The sequence below is a fragment of the Pseudoliparis swirei genome, chromosome 2 (genome assembly GCF_029220125.1).
Source record: "Pseudoliparis swirei isolate HS2019 ecotype Mariana Trench chromosome 2, NWPU_hadal_v1, whole genome shotgun sequence".
NCBI lineage: Eukaryota > Metazoa > Chordata > Actinopteri > Perciformes > Liparidae > Pseudoliparis > Pseudoliparis swirei.
The window spans coordinates 9,017,443-9,037,359 of NC_079389.1; the positions used below are offsets into that span (position 1 = coordinate 9,017,443).

The following is a 19,917-nucleotide window of genomic DNA, read 5'->3' on the forward strand; positions in this document are numbered from 1 at the left end:
AGAGCCCCGTGGTGGCTTCAGCTGCGTCGAGATGCAACCGCCACACGCATTCCTTTCCAAATACAGCGACCGACGCACGCAGTGTTCATCTATCTTCCAAAAATAGTTCAGGCGGGTTCTGGAGGGTACGGCCAAGCAAAGTCCGCCCCCTCTCTCGCTCCCTCTCCATTTCCTCCACCTGTAATCGAATATCTTCAGCATGTTGCTCTCTGATTTATTCCACTATCTCCGCCGGCCTTCGCTGCTTTCCCCCACCTCCTGCCCATAATCAGACCTGATGACATTTCCTGGAGCAAAGCAGTTGATAGTCTCTGCACTAAGACCCCCCCCCCCCCTTCTATTTCCGGCTCTCAGCCTGTTGCCCTGTAAAGAGAGCCAGGGGGGGGGGGGGGGGCTCTCTCTCTAAAGAGGACGCTGACAGAGACGAGCAGTGTTTTTGCTTTGGCTATTTTTGACCATGCTTTGACTGACAAACTGCTAATCTCCCTGCGTGTGTGTGTGTGTGTGTCTCCACAGCTGAGGCAGCCTCCGGTGAAGCGCCTGCGTCTCCGGGGTGACTGGTCCGACACCGGACCCCGAGCCCGCCCTGAGAGCGAGAGGGAGAGAGACGGTAAGATCAGAGTGGTGGGACCAGCACCTCACATGAATGTGTTCCTGCTTTTGAGGTTTTAGGCAGAGCTCTCTGATTATGGACAGTTCACCAACGCCCGCCCACGTGTTAAAAAATCTGTTGTGAATACATTTTTCTTGCCATTTTAGATTTATTCCTTGGTGTCTATTTATAAGAATTAAAGTAACAATGGCATTTTCTTGCAAGGATGCAAAATCAGAGCATACGAAAATAGTTCTAATTCTCATTAAACCTTTTAATAAACGGTACAACTCATTGACTTACATATGCAACACAGGAAACCTTCTGACTTTGATGTCGGTGTCACAATAACCACATATCACTCACACCTCTTTTATTCCACTCTATTTTTTGCTGTGGCCGTCACTAAAATCACACAGAGTCTCAAATTTGTGTCAAAATGTACTCTCCCATTTCTTTTCCGCGGCTCCACATGAGAACCGACCGAGTCTCAACGCCTTGGCCTCTCGTCACGTTGGTTTTGAACACGTCCGGTCAACCTGTGAACATGTCCCCCCCCCCCCCCCCCCCCTGCGCTCTTGCAGGTGAGCAGAGCCCGAACGTGTCTCTGATGCAGAGGATGTCGGACATGTTGTCCCGTTGGTTTGAGGAGGCCAGCGAGGCTCAGAGCGGCAGAGGCCCCCGGCCTCAGACACGCCCCCGAGGTGAGACATGCAGTGATGCAGCGGTTTAGAAACGAGCCTCCGGGCGGACAGGGAGGTTGATCAACATGCATTCCAAGTCAAGCACGAGGTATTTTTTTATATATATTTATTTGGATTTTACAAATTAGCAAGACAGGACATTAAGGGTACAATACAAAGTGAAAAGAGAAATAAAAGGGTAAAGAACGACAAAAAACAGACAAAAAAATAAATAGATAATGGATACAAAATAATTAGAAAAACCACAGCACATAACACATTCGCACATCACCAGTATAAGTACATATTTAAGGTTACATCATCAAATCAAGTCAGCATCAGTACCAGTGTTTTTAATCTGGCACAGCAAAGTCCACCCCGGAGGGGTCCACCACGTCTAAGACTGGTTTCCATATTTTGACAAATCCCTTGACATTGTCATGGAGGGTGTGGGTCAACTTTTCCAAAGGGAGAACTTCCAAAATCCCCTTGTACCAGTCATCTGTAGAAGGCGTATCTTTAGAAATTCAGAGTTTAAGGAAAGTCTTTCGAGCAATATATAACAGTATTCGAATCAGTTTAGCGTCGTTATTACTCCTACGAGGTATTTTTGTAACTACGGATCCATTTACCTCATCTACTCATGTGTAAGCACCACAAGTGCAGAGTGTACATCAATTATTAAGTATTTTGAATATATTCATGCGAGGACATTTAGCATAATTCATCCTGCTCCTGAAGATGGTTGACACGTATTTATTTCCCGTGTTTCCGGAATAGCCGTCCGTCCAGAAGGGGCGTCGAGTACTCCGGCCGCCCCCGCGGGAGGCTCCGGTCAGCAGTCCAGCGTCCCCGAGGGGCCCGTGGGGTCAAACGGCCGGGAGGTACCTGGCTCCTCGTCAACCGCCACAGCACTTCCTCCTTCCAGCTCTCTGTCGGTGGAGAGCTCGGCTCCTTCCTCAGCCCCCCTCACCTCCTCGCCGGACTCAGAGCAGAGGAGTCAAGGCGACACGACCGGGGCCCCCACGCCCTCGACCTCCACGCCCTCCACCTCCATGCCTTCGACCTCCACGCCCTCCACCTCAGAAGCTGCTCTTTCAGGTCAGAACAGAATGCTCACAAGTGTCACTTTGACAAAAGACACAAACACAGTTGTTGACATTGTACTCGTCAGTACAGTGAGCAGGTATCCTTAGATTTGAGTGAGAGTGAGGGTGTGTGTGTGTGTGTGTATACTTGTGTGTGTTTGTTGCCACTCCACTCAAGCAGCAGCCTCACGTCATTTATTTTCCTTCTGCATCCTGTTGTCCTCCTTCCTCTTTTATTTCCTGACTATTTGCCCCCCCCCCTCCATCATGCATTCACTCTGCCTCTCTTCCTCTGCCTCTTCGTCAGAGTACGGTCCTCGTCGGCTGCCCATAAGTTTAGTGTGTAGGCGTTTGCAGAGGTTACTTCGGTTGGCCGACCCACCAGGACGGGGTCCGCGAGCGGCCCATTCTTCTTCTTCCTCCTCCTCTTCCCCTGCAGCCACTGAGGGACAGTCACAAAGAGCTGCTGCTGCTGCTGCTGAGACGCAACCCCTTCCAGGTTACCCTCCCCTCCACCCAGGGTCCCCCCCCCCCCCCTGTCATCTTTCCTGCTATGTAGGAAAGGCAGACGTGTCTTATCTGTAGAGACAGTTGAGCTCCAGAAAGACCCGGCCCTAATAAAACTGACCACTAATCTCACAGCGATCCTCTTTCCATCCCCCGATGATGCACCTTGTACTTATTAACCCCCGTAGCCGTCACTGCTGCCTCTCCCCTGTGTGCTCGGCCCCCTCCCTCACTAACGCTCTCACTCCATCGCTCCACTTTCACCCGAGTGGCACCGGCCGGTGTGAAGCTCTGCTTTGGCTCATGTGGTTGTTCAACCATTTAAAAAAAAAAAATTTATGACACATGCTGTTCAGCTGTTGGAACCGATTCACTTTGGCTGATCCGACTCAGACTCGTAACTCAGGCCCCTTTCAGACGTGGAATAACATGAGCGGCTCCGCCTGCGATGGCTTTCGGTCATTCGGACGCAGGAGTTCGTCACGTGGCCGTTCCTCGTGGCGTGATTCAGAATCCTCACAGAGAGAGGCGGCGTTCATCTGGCGCAGCTTGAAGTTGAAAATATAATGATGTGACGGGGGGAGAGTATTCTCAGGTCTCTCTCAGGCTGCATCAGTGACGGCTTTTCCACTTAACTTTGGAGCGTGTTCATGACCACGTGAGCTTCGCCGATGCTTCTCAAAGGGAACGCACATTTTCTAAATGTCATCGTTTGCCAGAGAGCAGCATCAGCTGCCTGTCTGCTATCTGTCAGTGTATTTATTGCTTGTTCTCGCATGCGTTGTGTAATGCGTGTGTTTCTGGCATGAGAAGGATCTCTTTCTGATAGACGGAGCAGGAGACAAAGAGAGGGGCTAGTTTTCTCTTTGGGGGTCTCGAGACGCACCGGGGACAATATTTATCTTGGAAAGCCATGGAAAGGTGCATTTTGTCACGTCAACGTTGTGAAAGTGGCGTGTTCACAGTGTTGAGTTGTTTGTTAAACCGATTATTCTGAACTGAAGGTGATAACTACGTGATGGACGTGTTCCAGTGCTCTGAAGAAGTGTGTAACCTCTGTGAGGGATATTTAACCGTGGGCCTTCATGTTAATGAGACGACATGTGAACAGGTTTTGTTCCTGTACGTTTGGACTTGTGGCTTTATGTTAAAGGGACTCAGTGGTTTGTGTGAGAATCGCATTTATGTAACAAGAATATCAGGGTAGGAAATGTTCACATTTTTTAGGGGGCATTTTTTGCCCCCACTGACTGACATCCAGGGGCATTTAATAATAAATTGGGGGCACTTTTCACTTGTGAAATAACATGTAATTTTTGTTCAAAAATAATAAATATACTTATTTAGGCTTACAGTATATGAGCAATTGTCATAAAAATGGCAAGAATAAGACTTTTAGGCAGTTTTTAAAACAAAAATCTGACAATTATATTAAATGTTATTCTTATTTCTTGGTGGTTGTTTATTGTTATTACATTTTTTAAACAACTATTAACAATTACAACTTATTACTTTGTTTTTTTTAAAATTCCAAATTACATTTATTGGATTAAGAACAAAAACAAAACGCTATTAAGTTATCAGAATTTTTAGAGGACATTCTGGGGGCATTTGTTGCTCCTCTCCTAGTGATATTAGGGGCAGAATTATATTTCTTAGGGTCAGTTTTGCCCTTTGCCCTGGTGTATTTCCGACGCTCAACAAGATGCATGTCTGACAGGAGCTTCATCGGACGTCTCAGACCAACTCGAGTCATCGATGGAATAAAAGAGACATTGCTTGAGTCATTTATGATAAAACCAGGATGCTCTGATGGCCGGATGAAATTGAGGCTTTTCTTATCACTAATATCACATTGTTCAAAAATATGTTTGAAACATTTAGATCATTTAAAAGTTTCAAAAGCAAACGAAATGTAAATATTATGTTTGTATTTTCAAACTTGACGGTTATTATAACACGGCAGGAGTTAAGTCCTTAACCAGCAGGACGTGGTGCTGTGAACGTGTCACGTTCAGATGTAATAATCTCCACTGCTCATTCTGCACACGCAACAAATGTGAAATAATCAGATGACGCTTTTTTTCCCTTCCTGCTTGGCCATGGAATCGTTTTTCTTTTTTTAACACTGCTTTAACATTTTTTAACCCAACTTGAAAGTTTTTAACCCCCCGTGCGCCTTTTTTGACTTTGAGCCTTCAGGTTTGACGTCCGTGTCCGATGTTTAGTCGGTCTCATTTGTGTTCCAGATTCCCCCTCGTCTGTGGTAAACAAACAGCTGGGATCCATGACTCTTGATGACCAGCAGGGTGCGTCCTCCCCCCCCCCCCCCCTCCTGCCACTTGCTTTCCTTCTTCTCCCTCACCAACACACACTTGCTCTCGACCCTCTGCACAGTCTGTCCTGCATTGTTTTCATGCTTCTTATTTCTCTCCGTCCACTACTTTCACTTTCCCCATTATTCCCATGATCTGTCCAGATGTCAGTGCGTCAAGAGATACTGTGACATCACATGACACATATATTATTAAAGTATTGACTTGTTGGAGTACTTTTACGTCGATGTATTTGTTTATTACATTTTATTCCACGATGTTTTAAGTCCAGACTGAAGTTGCTTTACACATGAGAGAATGAGCCCAGTCTCTTCTACACAGTGAGTCAAACTTATTAATTTAGCGCTGGTATCGGATCAATACTCTGTATTGACGCCCAGAGGTCCAGGTGTGAGTCCACCAGCACCGTATCAGTGTGTGTCTCGGTGCTGTTGCTGGTGACAGTTCACCCTTGTCCGCTGTGTTAATGTCGGCTGCATGTCGGTGTTGTTTATCACTGCGGGATCATGCAGCGGGCGGCTGCATGTTGCTAGTGTGTGTTTAAACAAACAGTTACTGCCTTTTTATTTGTATTTACAAAGATCCCTCCTTGCCCGCTTGGCCTGTGGTTCTTCTTATCAGGAGCGGCAGAAGCTGCAGGTTCACCTCCTGATCAACCTGTTTCCGTGCCAGTCAGCACTAGCGCACCCACCACCTCCGCCTCCTCCTCCTCCAACACCTCCTCTTCCTCCTCCACCATGACCGGTACCAGTCGACCCAGTGCAGCAGAGTCAGTCCTCAGTTCAGAGGGAACCACCACCAGCACAATCAAGCTGGACTTCACCGATGAGTGGTTTGTGATCCATGATTAAAGGCCTATTGAAAACATCGGGACACTTTTTTATTCTCCCTTTTGAATACGTTTATTGTGTTGTTCACTTTATTGGAAATTTATTTTTTGGAGCACCAATTGTTAACAAAATAATGCAAATGCAAAATGTGTACAAATTTAAAGCAGGCAGTGGACTGAAAGCGGGCATCAATCTCTGATTCAGGAAAGTAAAGCCTATGCCGAAGTGCCTTAAACTTGCATTTTCTCAACTGGCCAGCAGGTGGCGCCTGGATGCAAACATAATTCTCATTGTATTGAAGTCTATGAGAAAATGACCCTCCTTCTCTCTTGATTTATTACCTCAGTAAAACATCGTGAACAATAGTTTATGGTCTCAATGGATAGTTGTAAGTCTTTTTTTACTGCAGCATGATGTTCATTTAGTAAATGATGGTCCATTTAGAGTCCACTATTTCAATAAAGCAGGGTATGTGTGCAGTGACTTCCATGAAGTAATAATAACATGTAAAATAACGTTGGAGGCGTTTGTTGGATGTGTTGTTTATTCTGCTATCAGATTTTTTAGCCCACATAAACTGAAATCGTGGTGAATATTTGTTCTAGAAAATGTATTTAATCAGTCAAAACCTTGTGGATCGTCATAGTTCAGAGCTCAGTTGCTTATGTTCCTTTTATTTCATTCTTCAATCAGTAAACTTCTTGGTTCCTTCCCAAATTTACGTGTTTTGCAGAAACCAATGCATCATCAACACGGGACAACAAATTCCTCATTGAGGAATACTTCAAACACCTCGGGGGGGGGGGGGGCTTGAGAGACCCTCTCACTGTTTGTTTGTCTTCCTCCACAGGAGCAGTAGCACATCCAGCTCAATGGGCAGCGGAGGCCCCAAAGCAGTCTCGGAGGCCGTGGCCCCGCAGAGCAGAGAGACTCTGTCGATGGAGAGTTCGGTGTCGGAGCAACGTGAGTCCTCCAGCATCAGAACACCGGCTCTCTCAGAATTTGAATCTCTATAAAAAAAGTAACTCAACACCAGGCGGAAGAGCGAGTTTCACCTTTAACCTCCGAACGTTCGTTACACCCCCGTCGACCGAGGTCACAGTGGACATCGCTACCAGAGGATGTGAAGTTAACCGATCCATCGAACAGCCCTTTCTAAAAGGTCACGGAACTGAAACATGTTTTAACTAGAATGGGCACTCGGTAGAGCGCATACCTTCGCATATCACAAGATTGGGCATTGAATTATGAACATGTTGGCATTAGTTGCATGCCAATTGGATAAAAAGAAGATTTTGACCTTTTCATGACCTTGACCTTTGACCCGATCTATCCCAAAGTCTAATCAAATGGTCCCCGGATAATAACCAATCATCCCACCAAATTTCATGCGATTCAAGAAGATGTTGACCTTTTTCATGACCTTGACCCGATCAATCCCAAAATCTAATCAAATGGTCCTCGGATAATAACCAATCATCCCACCAAATTTCATGCGATTCGGTTTACAACTTCTTTTGTTACGCGAATAACACGCATACAAATAAATAAATAAATACACGGTGATCAAAACATAACCTTCCGCATTTTCAATGCGAAGGTAAATATACACTTCATACACTTGTATCCTATGATCTTGATTGAAAATGATTTTTTCTTCAATTATCTAAACTAGATATTTAAGTTACTCTTGAAACAACGCACAGAGGCAGTATAAGAATACAGCACTTGATATATTCATTCACAAAACACATGCCCTCTGCCCGTCACTCTATATTCAAAGTTACACATTCAAAGTATCCAAACACTCATCCTACGAAGTCGTCATTCATGATATGCATTCGTCCTCAGCTCCGTCTGTGGCCTCGGGGCAGCAGAGCGTCCCGGCCGCCGCCGCCGAGCCGCCGTGTAGCGCCTCCTGCTCCGGGGCCCGTGGCGGCTCGGCGGCGGCGGCGGGCTCCTCCCAGGAGGACGCTGTGGCCCCTCCACCGGTGGGAAGGAGCCAGCCGGAGGGCGCCGAGGACACGACAGGAGGCTGCAGGAGAGCAGAGCCCAGAGCGGAGCAGGAAGAGGAGGGCCAGAGTCAGCCCGCACGCGCCCACCAGGACTCCGACGACAGCGACGACGATCCGATTCTCATCCCGTCCACGAGGTTCAGAGGTCAGGGACAGAGGTACGTTACACAGCACCTTCATCTATTTGAATGCAGGTGATTACATATTTGCTCTTGTTTAATATCACTTTTAAAGGGTGGGCATTCTGATGTTTTTGTGACGCCTTCCCATTGGCTGTTTTACTACAAATATAGATTAAATTCCAGAGGATCTGCAGTAGGAGATGGGATGATCAGGTAAAGTGTTTTCACTAAGAGCATCTAACCCGTCAGGTGTGTGACGTGCAGCATTGAAACTCAACTCCAACAGGTGTTTGCTTTAGTTTGGTCATTTCACGCACAAAAAAACTAATACACACACGGCTAACTGTAGCGTTGGAGTGATGTGCATGCGAGGACTGACTTCACAGATGGTGCGAGTAGCAGCGTGGCGGCAGCATTTTGTACAGAAAAAGGACGAATGATCAAAGAAAGTGTGCATGATGGAAAAGAGACGGACACATCGATTTATTTATTTCATCCGGAGGCGGAGGACTGTTTTTTTGTTTTTAGTATACGACATGAATGTGAATGTAATTTGGTGACACAACTGTTGTTAATGGACAACATTTTGCACAACAACAACAACAACAACAACAACATGGGCTTGATCCAGTTCTGGTTTGTTTTGCCTTGAACCTGGCTGCTTTCTAGCTTTCTAGGGTTTTGTTATCTGGGTGAATAATTCAAAGCATGGGGTTCATAAGCATCAGAGGCAGAGTGGGCGCGTGTGTGTCTCGCGCTTCATCGTCACGCGTGTTGCGTTTTGTGTGTATTTCGCAGACGCTCGGCCGCCGCTCGTATCCAGGAGCTGTTTCGCAGGAGGAAAGAACGAAGGGAGATGGAGGAGAGCGAGACACAGGATATCAGGAGACCCTCGGTGAAGATGGCCTACAAAGGCCACCGCAACTCCAGGACGATGGTACGCGTTCACATTATTACTTTAGAGGTCTCGTGAAAGAATTATGAGGCCTTTTAGGAAATACTTTCCTTCTTTCTGGATTGAATGAGAAAACTGATACGACGGATGTCTGTGTGTGAAGTGTGACGCTGGGACCGGCAGGCAGTTAGCTGAGCTTAGCACAACGACAGGAAACCGCTAGACTGTCCATCCAAAGTGCAACAATACGCCTGCTAAACACCTCTCAAGTTCCCTAATTGTTGATTGAATTTGTACACAAACATAATTGTAAATCGCCGTCGGGTTGTTTACTGAACCGAGAGCTCATGGACTAAATCTAAATGGAGTCAGAGAAGCTGCTCGGAGGTTCTGGGCCGATGCGGAACCCTTAGTGAAGAAAAAGTGAGGCCACAAAACTCCCCAAAGCACAAATCGATGTTTTCCCGTGTGTGTGTTGACGAAACAGTGAGTTGTGCTCTGGACAGCCGGCCTCGCCGTGTCTGGCCTTCGTGCTCTCCAGCTCTTCACTTATCGAAGTCTTCTCATCGAACTTTCAGAGATGAAGCAAACTGTTGATCTGTTCCGACCGTGTGGAGTTCAAGGTGTGTTTTGTTTCTGTATTCCAGATAAAGGAGTCCTGTTTCTGGGGGAACAACTTTGTGATGAGCGGCTCAGACTGCGGCCACATCTTCGTCTGGGACAGACACACGGCAGAGTACCTCATGCTGCTGGAAGCCGACAACCACGTGGTGAACTGCCTGCAGCCGCACCCGTACGACCCCAGTGAGTCCCCCTCCCCATCTCAGGTGACCTGACGATGTGACTGAGTATCGCAATGTTTATTTCCTGGTCTGTTTCAGTTCTGGCTTCTTCAGGGATCGACTACGATATCAAGATTTGGTCGCCACTGGAACAATCGCCATCTTTCAACCGAGTCCTCGCCAATGAGGTACGACTGCCACGAGATCAGCGGACTGAACTCAACATATTACACTCACACGACCAAATCGGCATCATGGTGCCTTCAGGAAGTCACATCATTCACACTTTTGATTTCTAATCTTTGCACAGAATAATATAACATGCTAATTAGTGGGCTAATTAGCATGTTATATGTGGTTTGAGGTGCCGGTCGGTGGATGTGGTCACTGTTGGGAAGAGCCAGGCTAGCAAGTTTCAAGTCTTCATGCAAAGCTAATCAGCTGCTGGCTTCATAAATACAAAATATTCTTTTTTCACACAAAAATTAAAGAAGGCTTCTTCCCAAAATGTCAAACTTGCACTGTTATAGATTTTATTTTCAAATAGCAGATGTCTTATGTCACTGTACAGGGGGCCAATACAAATGGTTTTATTCATGGTTCTGTCACAACTGTTTTACTCTTCTTACCATTATGTCATATTCCTTCATTCTATTTTCGTCTTTCTTTTGTCTCCTTTTCTTTCAAGATAATAACTCGGAACGAGCTGATGCTCGAGGAAACTAGGAACACAATCACAGTCCCGGCCTCCTTCATGCTCCGAATGTTGGCCTCCCTTAATCACATCAGATCAGGTAAAAGATTGGTTTGAATGTGTGTGACTCCTAAAGTGCACAGGTGGCACAGACACTGTTAACCTTTCCTTTCCTCAGGACACCTTCTGGCCCCACCCCTTTAACATCTGTCTTTCGCCTTCTGGCCCCACCCCTTTAACATCTGTCTTTTGCCTTCTGGCCCCTCCCCTTTAACATCTGTCTTTTGCTTTCTTGCAGATCGACTAGAAGGTGATCGCTCCGAAGGTTCAGGACAGGAAAATGAGGACGAGCAGTAGCCTGCTGGCATTTTAAAGAAAAACAAACACTTTCTTCTCGCTGTATAGCACTTGAAAAAAAAAAACACGAAAAAAACAACAACCCTGAAATTTGTACAAGTATAGTGTAGAATACTTCCTTTTGAAAATTAGTGTAATTTCTAGCCCCCTGTGATTTTCTAAGATGACTTTCTTACTGATGTTTCTGTATGATAAAGTACATCTGTTTGAATGCAAAAGGCAACCACGTCAGTATATATATATTAAGTGTGAGAATAATGGCGGCTGGTGTGCAAGGATGTTTTAAGTGCAATATTATTTTGTTAGGAGAAAGTGACCTTTGATCAGTGTTAACGTGTGACATTTTGAATTTGTAGCACAAAGCTAAGAAATGTTGATGTGCTGCTCTGGCAGTTACGCATGTAAACAAGGACTTTAAGTAAAAACATACTTGGAGATTGCTTTAATTTTATTGTTGAAGAAAAACGAGAAAGAAAGCTGTGGTTCTTCGACCCAAAAAAGGGACATGTCAATAAAGTAAATCTTTGACAGAATTTTTAAATTGAAAAAATAAATAAAGCTACTGCATCTCAAAGATGTCCGGATGTGTAAAAGCTGAAGACGACTGGGCAACAAGCGCCAACGTAGCCATTAGCATCCAGCAGAGTTGAGGAGCGGGCTACGGAGGTCCGTTAGGGTTAGTGGTCCTATGCAGTCCTGGTTCTAGTCCTGCTGGTCCACCTGGGTCTGTCTGCGGTGGGATCCTAGGAGCTTCTAGTAAACCTGCATGACTTCATCCGATGAGTGGAACGTGACCCAGTGGCACCGATAACTTGGCATTCAGAATAACTATATAGAAATAGACAATCTTTCTCGTAGGTCAAATAGTTTCGTGAGTTTAAGCCAATTTCTCTATCATTTAACTTTCTTTTCAAACTTGTAGTCTTCAGATCCTACTGGCTCCCGTGAAGACATTTAGTGCAGCTGTAGAGTCTCTGATGTTTAAAATAGTTGTGTTCCCTCCGGGAGAACATTTGTAACTGTAAACGATCCTCTTGATTTGAGTCATAACTATATTTGGTAAATGTTCCAAGTGGTCTTCGTCACATGGTTCAGCTTTACTGCAATCAGGAAAGATAATACAAAGAAAACGAGATCAGAAGTTTTTTTTATGAAAAACATTTTAATCGAAGAATCTGGATACAAAACTTAAATGCAATTTGTTCTATTATTACTTTAAACTGTATAGTGAAAATCAAAAAGGTTACATCCCTTTTCATGTGGATAGTACCGGTCAGACATAATATAAAAAGATACGAGGTAAGACTGAAGCACTACTTATTACAAATGTCCTCATCATAGTAAAGGGAGTGATGGCGTATAAACTGAGGTAAACCACATGCACCAATTAATATGTACGAGACAGTGTTGTTGATGAAGACCAGTTTGACCTCAAGACGACTCGACTCGAAGACCTCGACCGCAACAAGCAGTGAAATGTTGGCTGTGCACTGCTCAGTGTGCACATTATGAACTGGAGGCTTTGGCCAATGCATTTTTATTAATACAACAACCTCTGAAATACTGATAAGCAGTCTCCATATTACCTCATTTTGGACTTCATTAACCCATTTCATTGTTCCTGAATATACTGACCAGGCAGTAATGACCGCCCCTCTGACACAGAGTGGTTTCTAAGTGTGATTCCTGTAGCTTCTAATAAGTCAGGAAATTAATTACGGCCCTGTTCCATTTAAGTTATTGAGTCCTCACTGGAAGGCATCGTGCCCACTGGAAAGACCTCATGACATACGAACTACAATGGGACCACAATTAATTAATCATTTAACCCGTGTTTACCCTGCCAGGACACAACGTCTGCTGTGAAAAGGGCCTCAAGGGTCAAACCTGACCCCTTTAGAAAATTGTGGTCAAATTTACAGAACTCATTCTTTGGCCATAACTCAAGAATTTGTATGCTAAATATGACCGTCCCATACATGACACTTTGAACACGGCAAACACATTGTACATGTTCATGTTTATCAGAAGAAGGACGGCTTACTGGAATACCTTTAAACAATCAGTTTGAAAACAAAAGTCTATCCGTCACTGTTAGTCACTCCCCTTGTTACATGAGAGGGCCTTCACTGACTATGGATGATAAGAGCTCTACTTACACGTCAGAGTCGGGTCATACTTTTAAATAAGAACAATTCAGATTTTTCTCAAGGCTTCGATTAATCATACATTGACACTTCTGTGATATTAACAAATATAGACGCCTCACATCAGTCATACCCAAATAATGGATACGATGTTTCATTGTATGTGTCAGAGTCCAACTCTGCGGCCACAATAAGCATCTGTACCTGAATAGAATTTGGGGTTGAAACTAACTTTTCTTCATGTAATAAAAGAGAAAGTTTGTAAAATGATCTCCTAACAGTTTGAAACAAAATGCATTTCCGTTGCATTTTTTTCAGCCTTGGTGAGCCACATGTTATGGCACATTAACATACCATTATATAATAAACAAGTCACTACAACAATCTGATAATTTAGGTTACAGCAGTTAAGGCTTCCTATTGATCACATGAATCCAAACAAAAGCTTGCAAAGACACTGATGGTGTGCACCTGGTACGGCGTAGTGGCATTAATAATGTGCCTCTCCCTGCTTCCTAATAACTTAAAGTATGATCAGACTTCATAAAGCGCACCCCGGGGTGTGACGGGCCTACATGGTCACGTGTAGTCGTTGAGGTGTGTAACCCGGGCAGTCTAAAAACATGTCAACGGACCTGCTTGTGTTCAGGCTGGGTTTTCCTCCACTCCACTCCCTTCAGCTCGTTCATCTTTAACGATCCCCTCGTCGATACTCTCCAGCCTCAGTCTCTGGCCGTCCAGGTATCTGGGTCTCGGTGCTGCTCTCGTCGTGGACAGTCCCCCCGGAAGAGCCAGACCCTCCCCGAACAGGGTGAGCTTGGCGTCGCTCTCTATGGCCTTCGCCAGACAGGAGGCGAAGCTGTCGAGAGACTTCTGCACCTCTGCGTGGACTTGAATCGTGTTTTCAGCTGAGGGGGGAAAACAGATACTATCAGACACATAACACAGGGAACAGAACTTGCCCATTCCTTATTAATACCACAAATGTTTACCGACAAACTGTATCACCATAAAAACATCTTCTGATAATGAATTGCAAGACAGCATCTACTATTAAAGGACATAATTTGTCCTCTAGAAAATTCCCATTCAGGGTCATGGTTGAGAGGTTATCCCAGCATGCACTGGGGTAGAAGTCAGATAACCCTTGGACAAGAAGGCAGTCGACACCTACAGGCTTGCGGACAACAAAGTCACGCTTCAAAGCCTCAGTGAGTAGAGTGGGAACTCCCTTCCTTCCCCTCTAAAATCGTTTTTTGACGGAGTGGAAATGATACCTTTGGCTTGCTCCACCTGGTCTTCAAAGGTGACGGAGCTCCTCCTCTTCACGGACGGATTCCCGTGTTGTTGTGGGTGGGAGCAGCCGTCTGTGGAGAAGTCGTCCAGCAGCATCACGTCTGTGCCTGTTGGGGAAAACATGACAGAACAAAGGGTCAACCGAGAGAAAAAGGGGAAAAAGTAGAAACATTCACAGGTGTTTGGCCAACTTTCTTAAATATATGAGATTATACTGAGTACTTTACATTTGTGTTTGTTGTTTAAGGACTTAATTCACACAATAGTATACCAGTGTCAGAAATACACAAGGACAAAGGGCAAAACTGCCCCTAAGAAATGTAATATTGCCCCTGATATCACGAGGAGGGGCAAAAAATGCCCCCATAATTTAATTTAATTTAACTTTGTTGTGTGTGTCCTATCTGTATTGCCTGTACTAGGTAGGTACACAAACAAATATCAATAAATATAATTTGTAATTATCATTATTAAAAAGAAAAAAGTTATAATTGGCAATAGTTGTTAAAAAAATGTATAACAATAAATAACCACAAATAAATAATAAAATTGAATATGATTGTCTGATTTCTGTTTTTTGTTCAGAAAATCTCAGAAAACACTTTTAATCTGTAGACTACTGTCTAATAGTCTTATTTACATTTTATGACAATTGCTCAAATACTGTAAGCCTAAATAAGTTTATTTATTATTTATGGACAAAGGTTAAATGTTACTTCACAAGTTTCAAAAACTGCCTCCAATTTCTTTTTAAACGACCCTAAAAATTGCACCCTAAAAATATATGTAAATTTCCTACCCTGACTAAAACCATGTGGATATTTCATATAGACTATTTACTTCTTGAATTACCAGAAACCATGCTATATGGCGATATCTTTAAATTACCTGTATCGTGCTGGAACAGCTCAGCTCTAAACACAAATGAGATCCGCAGGCGTTTCTTTGCATTGCACATGACATTACAGGCCATCCTCACAGCATGAGCTGTGAAACAGGAATGCGAGGGCGACCACAACAGAGCCGTGGGAGTATGACGCAATAGAGTTTTAAACCCTATGGTGACGCGTGCCATGAAGTATTTTAATGTGTCGAGTCAGGATACACAGATGAAGTGTCTTCCGCGTGTGCAACACTTACACGAGTCCTGAGTGAAACTGAAACCAGTATCCCCAGTGCTGCTTCCCGGAGCCAGCAGATGCCCTCCACCGGCCAGCATAGCGGTCAGGTGTGGGGACATACCCAAATCTGAAAGAGCACAAGCAAGATTTGGTTGAACAGCATCATACAAACATTAAATCACAACACACCAATGTGAATTGAACCTGTAAACTACTTATTACACAAACATCTATTCTAGCATTCTTCGCACCAACACCTTTTTACACCGTTTGAATCTCCCGACCGTCTCTGGACTTAATCGTTATGTCTTTTCTCTCATTTGAATTGATTTGCATGACAGCGAGAGCCGCCGCTGTCCACGCACCTGTGATTCTGTTGGAGATGCTGAAGAGGCGCGACGTCCTTTGCCGCGTGGCGAACGACTCCCTGTAGTAGCGATCTCCGAAACACATCCCCAGCAGCTCCTTCCTCACGGTTTTATTCCACAGGCCGTAGATGAAAGGGTGGCACACCGCGCTGCAGAACGACAGCCAAGCGACCAACGTCTCCAGTCCTTGAGACACGCTCCCCTGGCCCCAGAGAGCCTCGGTGCACACCACCCCGACGTACGGCCCCCAGGTCACGAGAAAGGTGCCGACTACCACGAGGATGGTTACGAAGGCCTTGCACTGGCTGCCTGCGTACACGAGGCTCCGCCGGCTTCCACTCGACGAAGTCGAGGCGCTCGAGTTTTTACGTCCGTTCTTCTGAACTCCATTGGAGTCCTCCTGGGCCACGACGACCGTCCCACAGTGGACTTTCCTGGCTTTCATGCGGGCGACACGAAAGATGACGCCGTAACAGGCGAGCATGATGAATAAGGGGGGGAGGATGCACCAGATGACCCAGAAGGCCGTGTAACTCGGCTCCCGGTGCCACGACGCAACGCAGGTCCTCTTGAAGCAGTCAAACTCAAAGGAGGACCAGCCGAACAGAGGCGGCAGACAGCCCACCAGGGAGTGCAGCCACACGTAGGCGATGGCCACGACCGCCCGGTTTCCTGTGATCTTCATGGGGTAGATCATCGGGTAAAGTACGGCGTAGTACCTGTTCGGACGAGAGGCGAACAGTTAGGAACGGAGCCCTGAGTTTGTGACAACTACCCTACATTCAGAAATATAAAACTGTTCCTATTTTTATATTAGACAAAGTGAGCACATCCCACGGTCTCATTTTATCTTTACGCAAAACAGATCGTAAATATCTAGTCAATGACAAATAAAAAGTGGTTGAGTTCAGAATATCAATCTTCATCAATCGTTATTTGTGAATCAAAAAAAAAAGAAGAGTAACCAAAGGAAATAATCGCAGCCCTGCAGCTGCATGGTGCATTCATAGTGGTGCATGAGACTAATGTGTACTAGTCCGTCTAATGCTTGTCACTTAAGCTGGGAAAATCTCCAGAGAAACACCACGAGCTAAGTGTGTTGTAAACTAATCTTATTTACAAGGCTGCATACCGACCTTAAAGGGAAATGCACCAAAAACTATGACATTCCAAAAGGAAACATTTGTTGCAATTATTTTGGAACGCGTGTTCCTCTCTTCCAATAGTGTGTAAGACGTGGCCGCTGCAGAGGGCAGCTGGCCACTGAGCAGCTGCACTGGTCCGAGTGGTTAAACGAAGTCTGGAAACAAGCTGGACGGTTTAATGCTTTGTCAGCATAAAAATATTCAGAAGTAATTTTAAGTTTAAAGCTACATCAGTAATTGATAATCAAATAATGAAAAATGCAACATCATGACAAACAAAAATAAGTCATTACAATAATCATTATTAGTACCTCTGACGTCAATAATAACCAAGCACTCACCGGTCAATGGCGATAGCGCCGAGGGTGAGCATGCTGGCAGAGCTGATGAGGAGGTAGAGCAGGGCGGTGAAGTTGCACCACACGACACCAAACACCCACTCCCTCTTTGCCGAGCTCACGGCCACGAACGGCAGCACCAGCGTGGACAGCAGCAGGTTGGATATAGTGAGGCTGAACACAAACTTGTTGCTGGGCGTGAGCAGGTACGGCCGCCGATAGAGGGTCACCACGATCAAGAGGTTCCCCAGGCAGGCGAGGAGCGTGATGGTTACTATGGAGACCGACTCCAGGGCAGCCAGACCCTCACCATTCCCCACCGCGGTGCAGTTCCTACTGATGTTCATGGTGTGAGGCTGGGCCACCAGACGGGTGGAGGAAGGGTTGGCGACTGTTGGGAGGAAAGACGTAGTTATAAAATTATGATATTACAAAGAAACTCCCCAAACAAATGTTAAATTCTGACTGTTAAAAGGAGAACGTTACATTACTGCTGTGTGAAAATGCAGGCTTGGGGTGCGAAGAACCACGATTTTCGTAGCGTTTTTCTTGGAATTTCTTCAAAATTATTGTTTTGTCTCACAGTACCGATGATATTTAAGTAAACTAAAAACAAAAACAGCAAATCCTTACATTTAAAAAGCTGGAACCAGAGAACATTTGGCCCTTTTGCTTGAGAATTTATATAAGCTTTATTAAAAAAGGGACCATGTACACAGTTAAAATGTCACCATTCGCTGCGCTGTACCAGAGTGTAGCTTCAGCTAATGTGCATCTGTTGCCCCCTGACAGACCTTACAACATAAAGCAATAACAAATAGAACAGGATAAATACACACAATGCAAAGTTACAGTAGAGCATTTTAAATATAAAAAGAACATACCATTTAAAAGTAAGTACTAAAAACCATTAAAAGCAAGTAAGACAAACTGTCAAAAGTAAGTAATAAAAACCATTAAAAGTAAGTAATACGAGCAATAATAATTATGCTTAATGAGTACAGCTCTGACCAGCTTTCATCTAATTTTTTAATTGAATTCTATGAAAAATCAATTATGATTTACAATTAATATTCTGTCATTTCAGCTCCAATAAAGTTTGAGGGACAGATTGCATTGAGATGTGTGTAACATAAGACACTCAGGGAAAGATTATACATTTGATACCACTGCTTTTATGACAGCTGTAGTTACTTTGACGATTAGTATTTGACATACAAAACATCAAATATATTTGTAGATTAAACTATGTGAAGTTGTAAATAGTGGCTCCGATTCAATCGGCTACATCTTCATCACACATATGCAACATTGTAGCTCATAATTTAAGAATAATACTATAACATTGACGAGGTCACGTCTGTAACGATGATTCTGGTTTACAATAGACTTGAAATAAGTAGTTTACACTTATAAATATATAAATAGTATGTTTACATTTACATTGTATCATCAGTGAAGTGAAGCAGAGGTTGTAACGTTGGACATGAAACTAAATGAGCAATTATCTAAAGGCTTAAACACAATAACTCGTGTTTGCAGTGAAACTTTAAACCAAACGGTGACGTTAGAGGAAATGAGTTTCACATGTATAGGAGCGGCCAGCTAACTTATCTTAGATTCAGTTGTAAGTTATTTCAGCAGAAACCCCCATTAGTGTCATCTCGCCCCTTGAACGTTACCATCTTCACGGAGTTACCGTAAACGCGACGTGTTTACACAAAGTCCCGCGAGGCTTCTGCACGAGCGCGATGGAAGTAAAGTTAAAAGTGTGAGGCTCCAACACCGCGGCTGAAAACGTCCAACGTTAGTTAGCCCGTTAGCTCCAACTTTTTCCCCCCATTGTGCCCCAGAAACGCAGCGCTCCCTCTCGAACTTTTACCTGCTCCTGTTGCGCGCGGCGGCTCCACGTTTCGTCCGATGTGCCCCGTCCATCCCGCGCGCTCGTGTTCACCCGATAACCGGCGGCGACTGCGGGCCGAGCCTGAAGGAATGTCTCGAAAAGCCCCTCGACATTGTGAAGTCGGATAACCGAAATCCCTCCTAAATCATAGACGGCCAGCTGCGGCTGCAATGGCGTCCTCCTCTTACTCCCACCTCGGCTCCTTCTCCCTCCCTTCTCTCCTCAGTGTGTGGGTGGTCCGCGCCATGAATTCTCTCGTTTCGACAATTCTAGCATGTGTGTGTGTGTGTGTTGCATCTCTGTGAAGAACCTGTCGTTACCCACTTGCCATTCGCGTTTTTAAAATTATCATCATGCCATTGTGAGCGTTGAGCGCATGAATATTTTATTACGTTTTGGATGCAACGTGTAGTGGAGGATTTTTTTCAACACAATGTGCGCATGCGTATTTCCTTAATGAGGCTGGCGGTGTTAATGAATGAAGCTGCGCTTCTTATCGGAGCGGACCACCCACGTGGATCAAAGCGTCCCGCATGTCAACAACACCGCATACGTCATCCAATCAGCGAGCCGGGGCGTTACCGCCCCGCTTCCATAGGGGGCGCACTCACACCTGCATCCGTCCGTGCAGCCTTTGGCCTAACGCCAGCCGAATGAAAACTAGCAATATGCAAATGAGTGTAAACGTGTTTCCCGAA

At 44.9% G+C, this 19,917-nt stretch overlaps 2 protein-coding genes across 8 annotated transcripts in view; one reads left to right on the forward strand and one right to left on the reverse strand.

Moving 5' to 3' along the window:
• dcaf6 (ddb1 and cul4 associated factor 6) overlaps nucleotides 1-11,336 on the forward strand; it is a 24,332-nt gene extending 12,996 nt beyond the window's left edge. The window contains exons 8-22 of one of the 6 annotated variants that reach the window (XM_056424694.1): nucleotides 517-610; nucleotides 1,177-1,296; nucleotides 2,056-2,376; nucleotides 2,671-2,862; nucleotides 5,120-5,179; nucleotides 5,828-6,038; nucleotides 6,887-6,999; nucleotides 7,888-7,920; nucleotides 7,978-8,209; nucleotides 8,345-8,386; nucleotides 8,972-9,110; nucleotides 9,716-9,872; nucleotides 9,950-10,038; nucleotides 10,539-10,644; nucleotides 10,843-11,336. In XM_056424694.1, coding sequence (XP_056280669.1) covers nucleotides 517-610; nucleotides 1,177-1,296; nucleotides 2,056-2,376; nucleotides 2,671-2,862; nucleotides 5,120-5,179; nucleotides 5,828-6,038; nucleotides 6,887-6,999; nucleotides 7,888-7,920; nucleotides 7,978-8,209; nucleotides 8,345-8,386; nucleotides 8,972-9,110; nucleotides 9,716-9,872; nucleotides 9,950-10,038; nucleotides 10,539-10,644; nucleotides 10,843-10,901 — 1,968 coding nt within the window. In that variant the 3' untranslated portion in view covers nucleotides 10,902-11,336. Of the gene's footprint in view, nucleotides 1-516; nucleotides 611-1,176; nucleotides 1,297-2,055; nucleotides 2,377-2,670; nucleotides 2,863-5,119; nucleotides 5,180-5,827; nucleotides 6,039-6,886; nucleotides 7,000-7,887; nucleotides 8,210-8,344; nucleotides 8,387-8,971; nucleotides 9,111-9,715; nucleotides 9,873-9,949; nucleotides 10,039-10,538; nucleotides 10,645-10,842 lie in introns of all 6 variants that reach the window. The other 5 variants (XM_056424684.1, XM_056424702.1, XM_056424712.1 and 2 more) reach the window with 5 other exon arrangements.
• On the reverse strand, nucleotides 11,328-19,711 carry gpr161a (G protein-coupled receptor 161a). 2 transcript variants are annotated; one of them, XM_056424750.1, is made up of 7 exons: nucleotides 19,199-19,711; nucleotides 17,320-17,707; nucleotides 15,831-16,552; nucleotides 15,485-15,592; nucleotides 14,326-14,451; nucleotides 13,684-13,956; nucleotides 11,328-12,001 (listed from the first exon to the last, which is right to left on the reverse strand). In XM_056424750.1, exons 2-6 carry the CDS (start codon nucleotides 17,661-17,663, stop codon nucleotides 13,694-13,696), a joined length of 1,563 nt encoding a protein of 520 aa, XP_056280725.1. In that variant the 5' UTR covers nucleotides 17,664-17,707; nucleotides 19,199-19,711; the 3' UTR covers nucleotides 11,328-12,001; nucleotides 13,684-13,693. The 2 variants fall into 2 exon arrangements, with proteins under 2 accessions (XP_056280725.1, XP_056280715.1); XM_056424740.1 differs by having other exon boundaries at nucleotides 11,328-13,956; nucleotides 19,199-19,710.
• Between the last annotated feature and the right edge of the window lie 206 nt (nucleotides 19,712-19,917).